Raw genomic sequence first — 16229 nt, 5'->3', positions numbered from 1 at the left:
AGGATGAAGAGAGATGGACAAGGCAAAAGCTCTGGGTTTTTGACCATGATCAGACAGACCTCACTTCCCCTGTAATTATATAATTTGTTTGTTTATATTACTCACAATCAAAGCAACACAGGTAGAACCCGTTTAGGGCAGATGGGCGTTTTCTTTTTAAAATTAGCTCTTTCCCATCTCATAATCCTCTTTCTAGGTCACTGGCTCTGGTGGGCTGAGGCTCTTTATCTAAAAACACTGCGAAATGATGCGGTGATCTAAAGCCCAAATCCATCCCGACGCCAGAGTAAAGACCCGTAAAAACGAGGGCAGGAAAAGGTCTGCTGGTGGTACAGCCAGAAAGGAAGTGTTTAAAAAGCCATCAAATTCCTTCTGCAAGGGCTACCATCAGAAAACAGTGCAACTTTTTCACTGAAACAGTGGGGAAATAAAGGGTGGGGAATGGTGATTACTTTATATACAAAGCTGGTAACCAGGGCAACTAAAGTAAAAAGAAAACAAGTCTGCAAAACAGACTACATTGTAAGTGCAGGTTATGAGGACCCAAGGAAAGAAAAGAAGGGTAAACAAGTGCCCTGGGGGCGGGCGGGGGGGGGGGGTTATGGGCCAGGGACTGAAAAGCTTGCTCCAGTGGGGGGGAATGAGCTGAGCTCCGGACATGCTACAGGCAGGGGCTGTCTGTTGAGAGCAAAGTGCCGGACAGGAAGAAGCGGGCTCCGAACCCGACCCGGCATCAGGGAGCATGTCAGAATGGAAAGCCAGGGAAGGCGGCACTTGTCCCAGAGGCAAAAACCACTTCCCTGCACGGGCCAGGGCCGTGGGCTCATTTCATCAGAAACCGCAGCATGGGTTTTCACGCAGGAATCCCCTGCTGCCCACTCACAAACAGGAGAGGCATGCGACAATTCCAGTCCTTTCCTTCTGGCAGACTGCCCACTGGGCCCCTGCCTACCTCACGGTAGGACGGAGGGCACGTGGCACCTGATGCGTTTCTGCTGAGAAGCCAGCCAGGGTGAAGTCACAGGAAGGGCCCAGGTGAGAAGGTGCCGAGTCTGGGGTTAGATCACAACTCTATGCCCTGGCTAACTGGGTAGGCTCCTAGCTCGAAGGGAAACATGGGGGAGACAGAAACGACGGGAAGGACCCTGGGCAAAGGATGGCCGAAGCTCTGTGAGCCTCTGCTGCCCCCACATTCACAGGGACACCGACACCACGTAGTCCTGGGAGTTAAGTCACAGACAAGAAACAGATTCTGCAGGGCCTCAGATACTTTGGGGAAAGGACATCCCGACCATCAATAACCTCTCCACTGGGCCTCCGTCAAGTCCGAGGAAGCCACCGATCCCAATAAGCCCAGTGCTGTAGGTCACAGAGTGAAGCGCTAGGAAACAGGACGTTGAAATCAGAAAATGAAAGTGGATGATTTTATCATATTGCTCAGGCCGTAAATAGCTAAGCCCATGTTCTAGGCAGACCAGGCGGTTTTGAGGTGCTCCCTCCCTAGAAAGCCTTCTCTCTCCCCACACTTCTGCTGGTGCATCTGAATGTGTACCTTCACCCCCTGCCCAAACGCCAACCTACTTGATGCCCGCCTGACCTCCCCGGTGACTTCCCTCTTCTGACTGGCCACAGCTCTTGTCTTCTAATTTACCACGGTGACTGCACACTGGGGAAGGGAAAGTGCTCAAACTTTCAGGGATCACCAAACCATGGTCCTGCAAGGACACGGATTCCTGCAGACACATCCCTGGGGTCCACCGGTCAGTAGGGGCTCATGAAGGTCAGGTGGTCCCAGGGAGCATCAGTGTCCATCCATCTCACAGCCGGCCCGGCAGTTGCCCAGCCATGGCTACCCGCAGTTTCAGGACGGAGACCCAGAATACACACGCACCAACTAGAGCAGAATCCCCACATGAAGCTTACAATGTTTTGAGTGGATAGAAACAAAATTAAATTTTATAATTCCCTTGTTTGGTACAGCCTGACAGTTCTGTAAGGTGAGAAGAGTCAAAGATTTAGCTTCCCAGAGCGAGAGAGAGATGGAGTGTTCCCTGGAAGTGTTAAGGATTTCAGGTAAATTCACCTAAGAGGCCACTGGGTTCCAGGCACTATGTAAAGGCTCACTATGTGAGCCGTCTCTGCTCTCTGGACGTGCTTTTACAGGTTGGCAAACTAAAAGGAAGGTTAAGTAACTGGCCCAAGATCACGGCCATGGCTGGTTGGGTAAGACCTGGGCCTCCGCTGCCAAGTCCTTCCACCAACACGATGCTGTCACCCGGGTCCCAGGGGGCTAGGAAATGCACTGTGATTAAAGAGACAGGCCCACCTTCAGGACAGTTTGATTACCTTCCCTTCAAGTCCAACAGCCTGGAGACCACAGATTATACTCTATTTCAAAACATTCCATGCCACAGTTCACAGGGAGACAGAGAAAATGGGGGAAAAAAACAAGTCAAGCAGGTGTCTCCCAACAAAATGTGGCCTGCTTTGTTCAGAAACTTGAGGCCCGCAGGCTTGGCAGAAGGATGAGTCGGTGTGAGCTTTGGGACAGAAGGCACCTCCTAGAAAGGGATACAACATAGCCAGGGGTTCATGAGCCTATTCCCAAGCTGCCTCCAGAAGCTGGGATTTCCTAACTCTAGTCAATCCCATTTAAACACTTCCTGGGCACACGCTGCTTGTGAGACACCAGAGAGGAGATCAGCAGTCGTCTCTGCCCTCGTTCAGGTTTCTGGTCATTAGAAGCAGAATGACAGCCCACAGGGATGAGAACAAGGAACAGGGTGCAATTCCGCCCAAGGAGTGGGCAAGGTGGTTAGGAGAGAGGCAGGCTGAAGATCACTCAGGGGTGGCCCTTGGGCAGTGTCTCCCAGGATGGAGAGTGAGCACACCACACACGGGGTGTGAGCTCTCAGCTCGGGACCCAAGTCATCTGGGGTCAGCACATAAGAGATGTAGCAGGAGATGTGCAGAAAGGAGGCTGAAGGTGAAGCCGCTGGAGTTGGGTCCTAAGAAACGGGGTCTGGCAGACTGAAGGATTTGAGCTTAAGCTCTAAGAAATGGGAACTAAAAGTTCTTGACATGTTTTAGAATGATATCCTGCTTACAGAGTCTTAAGTCACCAAGTTTAAGACCTACCATTTAAGTAAGACTGCTTAGAACTGCTAATAGGCTGCTAAGAACACTACCGCACACAGCTGCTTACACTGGGTTCTGATCACCAAGATGCGGCCACATGCAAGAGCAGGTCTCAGAATCCCTCCTACAAGTTCCCTCTGCAGGCATGAGGAGTTAGAGATGGAAGACAGCCCGGCAGCTGAGAGATTCATCAGGAGTTTTGGAAACCCCAAGAAGTGAGGACTGGCAAGGGAGAGATGGGGGGGCGGGGGGAGATCTTGAATCAATAGAACTTAGTAACATCACATGTCCTCTGTGACAGGAAGGAAGCATGGAGAGAGTACTCTAGCCAATCCTCTCTTCTTACTCCAAACCCCTATCTACTGAGAACATAATTACATCCCCTTTTACAGGGGAGGAAACAAAGGCTCAAGAATAATTACTTGCCTGTGGTCTCACAGCTAGTAAGAGATGGGCCCAGGCTCTACAGTCTGGATTCCTAACCATGAGCCTACAGCCTAGATGTTCTACGGCCCACCGCTGACACAGATTCTTTGTTAAGTTCACGGACATATGCCCCCAAGGAGTTTCATGTTCACCAAGTCCCTCGTGTTGATAGTCCAATCACACGAACTGCAGGTTCATTTTTCAGTAGAGCACTAATTAGGATTTTGACTTAAATGTACCAAGTTCAGCAGTATGTATCACAAGTCTTAAAATTGCTCAATCCATTGGACATAAAAAAACTCACTCGAGGAATTTATTCTAAGAAGAGTACCAAAAACACAAAAACCAGAAACGAACGAGACCCCTATCACCGACAGCAACAAAAAGGGCACAGCAAGCCCCCGAAGCACCCAGAACGGGTATTCTACACAACAAAGTAAAAGTGAAGGATCGAAAAGAATGGTCCAAGAAGAGTTAGTGGTTAATTACAGTATTGCCACTTGGCTGAATGCTTTAAAGGGCCATGTTATACTTCTAATTTACTTAAATAAAAAGTCAAAAGAGGAGGTCACATAACAGGTCAGAAGCAAGTTTAACGTGAAATGGAAAAAAAAGTAGAATATAAAATTATAATTTTAAGAAAAAGGGTTAGGAAAAAAAAAAACCTAGAAAAATGAACTCTGAATTCATTATGACTACAGCCAGCCCTGTTTTTGATCAGTTAAAAGCTATATGTTAATATATATATTTTAAAGAAGTGGCTCAGCTGACAATCAGTCCTGAGAAGCTGAAGACAAGGACCCTTCCCAAGACAAGCTCTTCTTCCAAAGAAAGATGAGCACACAGACCAAGCCCTGGTCCCCGTCTCAATGACCTTGGGCTGTGTCCTGTCACTATAAAGAGGCTGGGTCCAGTATCAACACACAGGGTGTGTTCAAAGTACTTCATGAGATTAGTCAAATGTCACTGTGCACTAGACAATCAACCCCTTAGGGTGGCTGCCAAGACAAGATACAGTGTCCTACAGAGGCCAAGAGGCCAAGAACCTGCAGGCCTAACAGAAAAGACAGGACAAGGGCTGCGGAGCCTGCCAGGCCCAGGGCTGGCACCCCCACTGTTCACTTCCATGGCTATGTGACCCTGGGCGAAGGTCTTAAGACCCTATGAATCTGTTTCATTATCCATAAATTGGGAGACATCTACCTGACCGGGCTACTCTAAGGCCTAATTGTGATACAGGAAGCATTTTGCATGGTACCTGGACACCGGAGCATACAACTACTGGGTGTTAATTATGTTCGTATGTCTGGACACCAGGGGCAGCCCTTGGGCAGTCATAAGGCAGCAGCAGGTCAAGCACACGGAAACTGGAAGGAGCTTCTGTGTACATCTGGAGCCTGACCCTTCACTGGTGGTACTGGACAAGTTACTTGACCTTGATGGATCTGGATTTTCTCCTGTATAAGACCAGGTTACGAAAACACCCAACTTCAAATGGGGGATTAAATGAGCACAAACATGAAAATACTGAGCCTAGCTATTAGGAATGGAACATTACAGGGGTCTTGTTAAAATGCAGACTCTGCCAGCCAAGCAGAGAGTGGGAAGTAACCCCTGGCGGCCCTGGCCCATTTTCCTCTCCACATGCGAGGGCCTTCCCACTTAATCTAGGCCTTACCTCTTGCCAGGATTGCTTCTGTTTACCCTTTTACAACTCATCCTTCCCTCCCCTCAACTTAGTCCACATTCCTGGCAACCGTTCCCCTAGAGCACCTCTCAGAGGCTGCGGTGAAGTAACATCTGTGTTCTGTCCGTCTCCTCCATGAGCCTGCGCACTGCGGGAGGAAACCAAGTCTCTGCACTCCTCTCGGTCCGCCTCACACATAGCAGGGGCTCAATAATTGGGTGAAATGAAACAAGAGGAGAACTGTGAGCTGGAGGCTTAAAAAAAAAAAAAAAAGACGACACAGGGAAAGTTCTAGTAGTAGGCATGTAGAATGTGTATGTTAAAGACAACGAGGTAAGGATCCAAAATTTTTGGGTCACTAAGGACCCCACCCAAAGGCCAAATCGGAGTTGAGAGTGAACTGATGTTTTATAGGAAGCTAAGCAATTCTTGGAAATTTACACTATAAAAAGCCTATCCTGTGCAACCCAATTAGCCAAAATTCTCATTTAAGCCAAGGGTTGTTCCTGTCTCCTGAGGCTGATATCTAAAATCCCCAGTGCACACAGAAGGCAGGCAGGCAGCAATAAGAGAGAAGTCTGCATGGTTGTCTCAAGACACTGAAGGGCAGACCAGAAAGGAGGAACAGGGTCCCTGGCAGCTGAGACACAGGGGAGGCACCCGCAGACTGGCAGTGCCAAACACTGATTAGCACCTAATTACAAAATAAACAGTGGCCATTAGTTTCTGAGTAAAATGTGATTATGCCCATTTAACAACCAAGAAAAACAGAAGAACCCGGAATTTAAGCCACCTGTCCCAAGAGTGCAACACAGCAGTTAGGAAGCGCGGACTGAAGCCCGAAATGCCTGTGTTTGGACCTCAGCTTGGCTATCTGCTTAGCTGTTCTACATGGGGCAATTTCACTAACCTGGGTCCCCTCACCTGTAAAATAGGGGTAATTATAGCACCGACTTCAAAAGGGGGTTGCGAGGATTGAATCGGTTAATGGGTATAAAGTCTAGAACAGCACCTGGCCCACAGCAATCAGTAAGCTGCAGCTCTTACTAATGGTGACAGTGGAACCCAAACCTTCGGACTCCCAGTCAATGCTAGCACTGTTTATTGTGTCCCGTTAATTTCCAAGGCCATTAATGACACCTCTGATCATGTCCAAGTAGCCGATCATCACCCCCCAGCTCTCCGCTTTTCTGAGGCCCAAGGCATAGTAGAGAATTCAGAGTTGCTTTCTAGGGGTCTAGGTGGGGGTGGGCCAGCTCTGAGCGTCAGGTTTTCCTACAGACTGGGGTGGGTGTGTGTGTGTGCAGGCTGATAGCCAGTCCACTGCTAAGACCCCAGTTTCCCTCCCCACACTAACTCCTGCCTCACTTTCTAGGCTACCCACCTCTCGGGACCTTGAATTGTGGTCATCTGGGCCTGTGTCTTCTGCATGCCTCATGGAGGAAACTTTGCCATAGCCTCTCCCGCAGTGCCTGGCTCACAGTCGTCACTGGGCACAAATGCACAGACCAGACTTACCAAGGGCCTAGATTCCCACCCCTGTGAAGCCGCCTAAAGATCTCTTGAGCACAGTAAACATGAAATAGTCAGTAAAGCAGAACTAGTTAGGGTCTTACCAAGATGGGATAAGCTAGATCCCCAGCTTTTCTAAACTTCTTATTTGGTCTTATGAGCCTTGGGTTTCTCCTGGAGATGATATATCATATATATAAACTCCTTATTCATCGCTGTTTCTCAGAAGGATCAGTGTGTGCGTTAGAGAGCACGCAGGAATTTGAGTTTAGTTTGACAATGAGTTCAGGCTTGCCTGCTGTCTTCTAAGTGGCAGCAATCTTGAATTTAGTTTTAGGTGCATTCAGGACAGGGTCCTTTGGCAATGGAAGCAAGGGGATAAAAGCCAACTGTTGATGTTCTAACTCCTGTTTTTTTGTGACAAGTACTCAAAAGCTAAACAAAGACATCATCGCATCCACCAAATAATTTACAGGATTGTTAATCTGGTTTAAAAAAGTCTGGGAGCCTGGTTTGAGTGCTACCACTAACTCATATGAGACAAGTCCTGTCTCTTTCCCAGGCTTGTTTCCTTGCCTGTGAAACAGAAGACCAGATCAGGCTTCTAAGACCACTGCTGACTCAAACTTCCATTTACTACATAATGCTCTATGTGCTTGGCCTATGTTCAGGGAAGGACAGGAGACCTAGAAGCCTATCAAAGTTGGATAAGACTAAGAACTGCATTAAGAAGTTTCTCTTTTCTTTTTGAGACTGGATTTACAGGTCAAATAATTTCTTAAGACTATAGAGATGCCTTCTGCATATTCAATAAAGCGCTGATACCGAAGAGGGAAAAAACCCAACTATTCCCTATTTGGCCCATTGTAAAATAAATCCCACTTCTTCTCTACCTATCTACATGGTCCTAGGCACCCTTCTTTCAAGCCTATCTTCTCTGCCAATTCCTAGCTAACTCTAGATTATCATTCTTGTGAATCCTGTGCAATACTCTGTAGAAAGTCCTTGTTAACCAGACAACTTGCCTTTCCTCCCATAACTCTGATGAGCACTTAAGTCTTCCACAGGTCCTCAAACTTTACAAATTAAGTTCCTTTGGGGGAAAGGCTGCAGCCCGCCGGCCACCCCCCTCCCCGCCCTGCCCAAAATGCTACTATGAGGACTCAGTAACTATGTAAATTTAGTTCAAAAGAGACTTTAAGGCAGATTAACACTTTTTTGGCCTATTTCAAAATGATTCTAAATTGCAGAAGACGGGGCAAAAGGTGACTGCACAGGAGTTTGTTTAATGACAGGGTTGAACCAGATTATCTCTAAGATTCCTTCCAGCTCTAACATTTCTGAGTGATAGCAGCATGCTGTAAATCCAGTGCCCCAGGGCTGATTAAGACTGCTCAATTCTGGAAGCTGAAGGCAGGAAAACTTAACCTAAGAGCAATGTGGGTCTTTTTGTTCTTAACTTTAATACTAATAGCAGAAAACAATGCCTATTTACTGCTTGCTAAATCAACATTTGACATGTAAATTTCAATGTCAGTTTCATCAGCTAGGCTGTGCACCATTTCCTTTATTGCTCCCTCTCTGAGCCCTGAACATTACCTGACCCATAGTAGAGGCTCAAGTATTTTGAAGACTCCCAACAACTGAAACGGACGATTGAAGTGTATGTGGCCTATAGCAAAATTATTTTGTTTCCCTAGACCTGTTTTAATTCACAAAGAGAGGCAGAAAATACCAGTGTTTCTCTCAACCTGGTGTTACTGACAACCCAGACAATAGGATGTGCTCCACCGTCAAACTTGAACAAGAACACAGTGAATTCTCAAAAGGGATGATGAAAGAGGACTCCAAATGTGGACTGAACTTGCTGAGTTCCTCCTTATCGGAGCACTTAGGGGCATTCCCAGGCTGCACAGCAGCTCGAGCACACAGGCACCCTTATCTTATGGATAAAGGAATGCTCCCCACAGGTTTTAAACAACTTGTCCCATGCCTCATGTAGTCAGTTCAGACGAGCCATGACTTAAAGTGAGCCTAACCGCAAAGCCTATGGTATTAACCACGAGGCTATCCTGCCACTGTTTACTGTGGAGTTCTGACAAATTCTACACACGTGAGAATCTGAACAATATGTAAGGAGGGGAAGCCAAGACTTCACACCTGGGTGGAAGTTTCAAGATTGGCCTCAATGAACTGAGGGTAGAAGGGGATCATTGGCAAAGTGAATTCCCACATCCCAAGGCAGTCATGTATTATGAAGTCCAGACTATTCGTTAATCACAGTGGAGAAGACAGTCTGAGAATGGGAGTGAAGAGCTTTTAGGACACAGGTAAGCTTCAAAGACTCTCGTGGAAAGTCTTTTCAAAGCAAATCTATTCACCCTGGGGAGAGAGGGTGGGCTTTTCCGAAAGGATGAGGCAGGGCTGAAAAAGGACCCCAGGTGATGTTGATCATATCCCTCAATCCACTGTCAAAACAACTGACTTGAAATGGGACGGAGTATCTCCTGGGATGGGTTGCAGGAGTTTAAAATTGGGCAAAAACTCCAAACAAAATGCCCTGTCCAACCCCACCCCAAATCCTACCCATTCTTAAAGGTCAGTTCCAGTTTATTGGGGAAGTGAGGGCATCATTACCCTTTGAAAGGATCTAGGCCTTGAATCAAGACAGGTCTGGGTTTATGTCACTTAAGCTCTGAATAACTGTAAGGAAACCCAACTTCCCTTACAAGCTGATTAACCTCATCAACTTATATTTGTTTACCTCTAATCCTTAGTTTCTCCATTTATAGAGGAGAGGATTTACTTTTAAAGTTATTACCTAAAGTCACTCTGTAAGACATCTAGGACATAGCTGGGACTCAGATTAGTAACCTCTCCCCTGAGGAAGTCTCCTAAGACCTTTCTAGCCCCCTGGCCCTCTCCTCTCTTTAGAGATCCTTGGCTACTTTTAAGTCTGAACAAGACATGCGACTACTGGGCACTCAAGATGAACTCACTCCCTAACTGCAGCTAAAACCCAGAAATTAGGATAAGCCCTCCCATGACTGCAAAAGCCCCTTTGCTTCCCTGAGGCCCATCTTCCCTATAAACACCCAAGCCAGCCAGCCTCAGGGGGTTTAGAAAAAGATGAAGTATGTAAAACGGAGGAAAGGAAGAAAAAAGATGTTACATGTTATGTGACAGCTCTAGGCCCACGGCGGGGGGGGAGGGGGCGGGGGGGGGTATTATTCAGCAGGCCCCAGAGGACTTAGCCAGGAAGCCTGCCAGTTTGCTTGACTGCCTTGGGGTTGGGGGTCTCAGAGGAAAACGGAAGACTAGGAAGCAAGAGTTTGGGGGTGGAGCTGAAGGGTGTCAGGACATTTGGAACCAGACAGGGAGGGGGTGTGGGTGGGTCCAGTAAAGTTCTTTTTGTTTGCTTTAGGAGGGAAAGAGAAGAGGCCCTAGAGAGGGGGCTCTGAAGTTCTTCCACCAACTCAGCCCAATCCCCCTCACTCCCCCCGTGGAAACTCAAAGTGCTAGAAGTTTGATAATAACAGTTCACCTTTACTGAGCACTTAACTAAAATAATGGTGAGCACTTAATGAGCCCCTTTTTATGAAAATACCAGCTCCCGTCTGTGCCAGGGACTGATCCGGGGTCCTGAGATGAGAGGAGGGCCTATTAGTCTGGGCCCCGGTTAGGAGGGCGTGTCTGGGCCCAGGCTGACAGGACCAGGACCAGGGCCTACGGGCCTGGGGGTCCGCTGGGGCCGAGCCATCCAGAGCAGCGGGTCCAGGCCCCGTGTGGGCGGGACGGCCGGCGGCGCTCTTACCTTTGAGCGAGGTCTCCACCAGGCGCAGGTAAAGCTGTGAGCTCTTGTTGCCGTGGCTCATGCGCTGGGCTAGCCCGTTGCGCTGCAGGACGCACTCCTCAAACTGCACGACGTTCTGGTGGCGCCGCTTGAGGCTGGTCAGGGCCCAGAATTCGGCCAGCGCCAGCTCCACGTTCTCGGGGGCGTCGCAGCGGATCTTCTTGACTGCCACCCGGGCCCCGCTGCGCCCGGCCACTGCCTCGTAAACCACGCCGTAACTGCCGCGCCCGATCTCCGCCAACAGGCTGTACCGCGGCCGTGCCGACCCGCCGCCGCCCTCTGGCCGCCGCCGCGCCAGGTAGGCCTCGCCCGGGGCCTCGGCCGCCACCGGATCCATGGCCTGGGCCGCCGCCGGCCTCAGCTTCGCGCTGGGCGCCCGCGGCACTGGGCTTCGCCTTTTCCGCTCGGAGCTTTGTGTACCTCTGCGGGTGCCGTCCTCCTCCCCCGTTTCCATGGCTGCGGGCGGCGGGGGGAGCAGCAACGGCGCTGCCTGGGTCCCCCCTGCCTCATCCCTCCGTCCGGCCCCGGGACGCGGAGAGGCGGGACCTTGGATTGTGACCTGCGGGCGAAAGAATCGGTTTAACCAACTAGGCCGAAGCGGGGAGGAAAGGAGCGCAGGCCGCAAAACGCCCCACCTCCACCTCCTCCGGCGGCTGCGGCCCCTTTAAGACGGAAGCCGCCGCCGCTGACTGAACGGGGGAGGGGAGGGGAAAAGCGGGAAGGACGAAACCACTAGGCTGTGGCTCAGAGGGGGAACCGGAAAGAAGAGCAAAACACCCCCAGCTTCCCAGTTAATTTATCGCCCAAGAATAGGAAAAACAACGACCAGCAGTCTTTACGACTTAAGAAAATTGCCTTAAGAGGCAACTCTGACTGTGGACATCTTGTTCCCTGCCTGGTCCCCCCTGGGGTCCCCTTCCCCCCATCCCGCCTTGGGTTCTCCCGGGTGTAAACAGTCCATTGAATTAAGCCTGAGCGGTGCTCGGCGGACCAACCCAAGTCCCCGAGGGCGGCGGGTGGAGGAGGTTGGCTTAAAAGTTCCGCGTCCCTGAGCCCGCCAAACAGGGGGCCCGACTGCCCTCCTCAAGCGCCCGAGGGGACGGCGGTGGCTCCAGCCTCGGCGCTCTTTGACTCCGCAGACTGCGCCCTTACCTGGCTGGCGCCCCTCCACTTCCGGGCGGCCCGTTTCCCCCCTGGCGCCCCGGGCTGGGGATGGTCCGCTCCGGGACAGGGCTGCCTCCGGTACGGAGCGGCGCGAGAGGCGGCGGCCGGGGCCGAGTGTGCTTCAGAGCGTGCTGCGGCACGGGTGGTGGCGGCGGCGCCCGCGGGGGAGAACCGGGCGTCCGGGCTCCCGCGGCTCTCCACGTGTTCGCGCCAGCTGAGCCCTTTACATAACCTGTTTATATAAGCCGCACCTCCCGCCCGCACTCGGGCCAGCGGGGGCTCCTGGTGGCCCATCCCCCGGGAGGCCGGTCGCGTACGGCGCCGCCTGGGTCTTGCCAAGGTCGACAGAGCAGCCGCAGCCGGGCGCACCGGGCACGCCGCGCGGGGCCCAATCACAGGCGAGAACACGCAGCCAACAAAAAATAGGCGCCAAATTCCCGCGATCCGCTGCGTGCTCCGGCTCTCCGCGCCTGCCTGCCCACCACGGCCTCCTCCCTCCTCGCCTTCGCTGTGTGAAGAGGGGCTGCGCGCAGTAGGCGCCTAATAAATACTGATTGGTTGATTGGATTGGTCGGTTTGATTGATTCATAGGCAGTGCCTGGGAACCTTCCGGACTGGGCTGGAATCCACACCCTGCCTCCCAATAGCCGCTTTGATTCTGGGCAAATCATTGTCCGGTTCCGTGCCTCAGTTTTCTGTTCTGCAAAAGGGGTGATTGGACCTTAACCTCCCAGTGTTAATAGCGCTAAATGAAATACATATATATATATATATATATATATATATATATATATATATATAAATATATAAATATATAAATATATAAATACATATACTAAGAGTGGCTAAGTATATATGAATATATATAATAAGTGGCTAATTGGGTGCAAGGCTGAAAGTGCTATTTTGTTCACTGCTTTGTACTCCAATGCCTAGTAGGTACCCGTTGTTTTTAAACTGAATCTGGGTATTTATTGAATTCCTATAATGTGCTAGGCACTGTTCTGAGTCTCTGAGGAAATAGCAGTGAACAAGACAATCTACCTTAGTTGAGGGTCTACGCCCCTGGAGGAGACAGATGATATGGGTGATCTTGTGCAAGTTAATTAACTTGTGTCTTTTAGTTCCCATCTGTAAGATGGGAAGAACAGTAGTTGAGTCACGGTGGTTGTACAGTTAAAACACTTAGAACAGGACAGGGCCTTGCACACAGTAAATGTTAGATACTATTAACTGAACAAATAGAATAATTTTTGACATGGATAAGTATGATGGAGAAAAAGAATGAGTGAAAAAGTGCTTTGGGTTTGGGAGCAGGCCCCTTCTGATAGTGTGGTCATTGAAAGGCTGTAATTTTGAGGGGATAAAATTTCAAATTAACATGTAAGTTACAAGAATAGTAAGGAATTCTCATATACTTTGGGCCATGCTAATCTCTGTTCCAATTTTTAGTGTATGTGCTGCCGAAGTGAACACAAGAATTCTGATATACTTTTAACCAAAATAACAAGTTGTTATATTTTGCTATGTTTGCATTATCATAGTCTCTCTTATGTATGTGTATGTGTATATAATATGTACATATACTTTTTTTCCCTAAATAATTTTGGAGTGGGTTTCCAGACATTATGCCCCTTTATCTGATGTACTTCTTGTGTCTATGTCCTAAGAACGTGGACATTCTCTTGCAGAATCTCAGGGTAATGATCAAAATCAGGAATTTTAACAATGATATGATTCTTTTAATACACCTTTAATATGTAAATTTTGCTAATTGTCCCAATAATGTAGCCATTCCCCAGGATCCAACTCAGGATCGCAGGTTTCATTTAGCTGTCTGGTCTTTTTAGTTTCCTTTAATCTGGAGAAGCAGTTAGTTCCTCAGCCTTTGTCTTTCATGACTGTGACATTTTTGAAGAGTACTGGTGAGTTATTTTGTAGATGTCCTTAATTTGACTCTGTCTGTTATTTTCTCCTGATTAGATTCAGGTTATGCATTTTTGGCAAGAATGCCACTGAAAGAAATTTATGTCATGAGTGCATCACATCAGAAGGCACATGGCTTGGTTTGTCCCAAAATTAGTGATATTAACTTTGATCATTTAGTTAAGATGATGTCTGCCGACGTACTCCACTGAAAAGTTGCTGTTTTTCCCTTTGTAATTAATAAGTATCTTGGGGGAAGATATTTTGAGACTATCCTGTTTTTCATCTCACTGTCTGCCCACTGGTTTTACGTTCGTTGATGATTCTTGCCTGAATCAATTATTACTATAATGGTTGCAAAATGGTGATGGGAAGTCCTCTGTGTTGGTTTGCTAGGGCCACCATAACAAAATATTACAGACCAGGTGGCTTAACAGAAATTCATTTTCTCACAGTTCTGGAAGCTAGAAGTCCAAGATCAAGGTGTTGGCAGGTTTAGTTTCACCCCTGAGACCTCTCTTCTTGGCCTGAAGGTGGTTACCTTCTGACTGTGTCCCCACAAGATCTTTCCTCTGTGTGGGTTATCGTTTCCTCTTATTGTAAGGACACAAGTCATATTGCATTAGGGCCCCACCCTAATGGGCTTGTGTTAATCATCTCTTTAGTTTTTTTTTTTTTTTTTAAGATTTATATATTTATTTGAGAGAGAGATCGAGCAAGCACACAGAGGGAGAGGTAGAAGCAGACTCCTCCCTGAGCAGGGAGCCTGACGCAGGGCTCTATCCCAGAACCCTGGGATCAAGACCCCCAGCCGAAGGCAGAGGCTTAAGGGACTGAACCACCCACGCGCCCCTTCATCATCTCTTTAAAGACCTATCTCCAAATATGTAACATTCTAAGGTACTGGGGCTTATAAATTCAACATATGAATTTGGGGGGACCTGAAGCCAGCCATGCTAAAACTAGTGGTAAGGCATTAAGGAAGCAGGAAGAAGTATAGAAGCCGTGAGACAGGAACAAGCTTGATGTTCAACTTCAGCCGGCTGGTGAGTGTGTAAAGTGGTACAACCACTTTGGAAAAAAAAAGTTTGGCAGTTTCTTATGAAGTTAAATATACATCTACCCTATGGCCCAGCACCTCCATGCCTCGGTATTTACCCAAGATACATGAAAATTTATCTTCACAAATACACTTTCATCAGAATGCTTATAGTGGCTTTTTCCATAAGAATCCCAAACTGTAAAACACTCTAATGTTCACCAATAAGTGCATGGATAACCAAACTGGGGTCTTCCTATACGGTGAGATGCTGCTGGCATGGGGGGTTGGGGGGGATGGGGAGGAATACAACAACATGGTTGAATTAAAATAATCATGCTGAATGAAAGAAACCAGGCACAGAAGAGTACAGACTACATGATTCTGTTTACAGTGCTTGAAAACGCAAACCAATTTACAGTGACAGAAAACAGATTAGTAGTTGGGGTGGGGAGGCAGGTACATGAGGAAAACTTTTGGGGCTGATGGATATGTTTATTATCTTGAAGTTATCTCATGATCGTTTCCGGGGCTGGGGAATATGTTAAAGCCACCTCAAACTGTACACTTTAAATAGGTGCAGTTTATGTACATCAGTTTTACAGCTTTACCTCATTAAAGCTGTAAAAAAATGGATTAAAAAGAGTCCATGCTGTATGATTCCATTAATATAAAGTCAAGCAACATTGATCTGTGGCGGCAGAAAACAAATCAGTGGTTATCTTTGGGGTGGGAGTTGACTGCTGAGGGGCACAAGAGCATTTTCTGGGTGATGGAATTTTATTGTACAGAGATTATACTGCAAATAAAGTTGATTTAAAAGGTGAAAAAAAAACCCACCAAAATCCTGCCATGCCATGAGCACCTGTATCTTTACTCAGAGCTTCCAAGGATGGAAAGCTGCAGGGTGCTGGCCCGGTTCCCACCATTACTGGCTCCAGAGTTGAGCAAGGCCAATGGAGTCTTTCTCCCAGCTAGTGATCCCACTGGAGTCTTTTTTTCTTTTTTTTAAGATTTTATTTATTTATTTGACAGAGAGAGACAAAGAGAGAGAAGGAACACAGCAGGGGGAGTGGGAGAGGGAGAAGCAGGCTTCCTGCTGAGCAGGGAGCCCGATGCAGGGCTCGATCCCAGGATGCTGGGATCATGACCTGAGCCGAAGGCAGATGCTTAACAACTGAGCCACCCAGGTGCCCACTCCCCGACCTGAGTCTTAGAAGAGAGGTTGGATCTGATGTTCTGGGAGAACCACAAGGAGGATAAACCTTTTCGTGTGTGTGAGAAGGGCTGGGCTGCTTGAAACATTGTTGGTGGCTTGACTGATTTTTTTCCCCCCTTTTTTATGGCTTTTCTTAAGTTACAGAAGGAACCCTCTTCTTATTTTAATCAGTTGCCAACAGCTACTAAAGTTGTCTGTCAGCCCCAGGAATTAACAAAGTATTCTCATGCCAATCCCGTGAGGTGGTTACTATCATTAGCCCCAT

The 16229-nt window shown here is 48.3% G+C and overlaps 1 protein-coding gene across 1 annotated transcript in view; it reads right to left on the bottom strand.

Moving 5' to 3' along the window:
- STK35 (serine/threonine kinase 35) overlaps positions 1 to 12262 on the bottom strand; it is a 43449-nt gene extending 31187 nt beyond the window's left edge. Inside the window, exons 1-2 of the mRNA XM_032419634.1 lie at positions 11769 to 12262; positions 10578 to 11175 (exon numbers count right to left, since the gene is read on the bottom strand). Coding sequence (XP_032275525.1) covers positions 10578 to 11175; positions 11769 to 12074 — 904 coding nt within the window. The 5' untranslated portion in view covers positions 12075 to 12262. The remainder of the gene's footprint in view (positions 1 to 10577; positions 11176 to 11768) is intronic.
- Between the last annotated feature and the right edge of the window lie 3967 nt (positions 12263 to 16229).

Source organism: Phoca vitulina, unplaced genomic scaffold (genome assembly GCF_004348235.1).
Source record: "Phoca vitulina isolate PV1807 unplaced genomic scaffold, GSC_HSeal_1.0 scaffold22, whole genome shotgun sequence".
In the NCBI taxonomy this organism is placed as follows: Eukaryota; Metazoa; Chordata; class Mammalia; order Carnivora; family Phocidae; genus Phoca; species Phoca vitulina.
The sequence above is the reverse complement of the archived record's forward strand: the minus strand, read 5'-3'. Positions and strand labels throughout refer to the sequence as shown.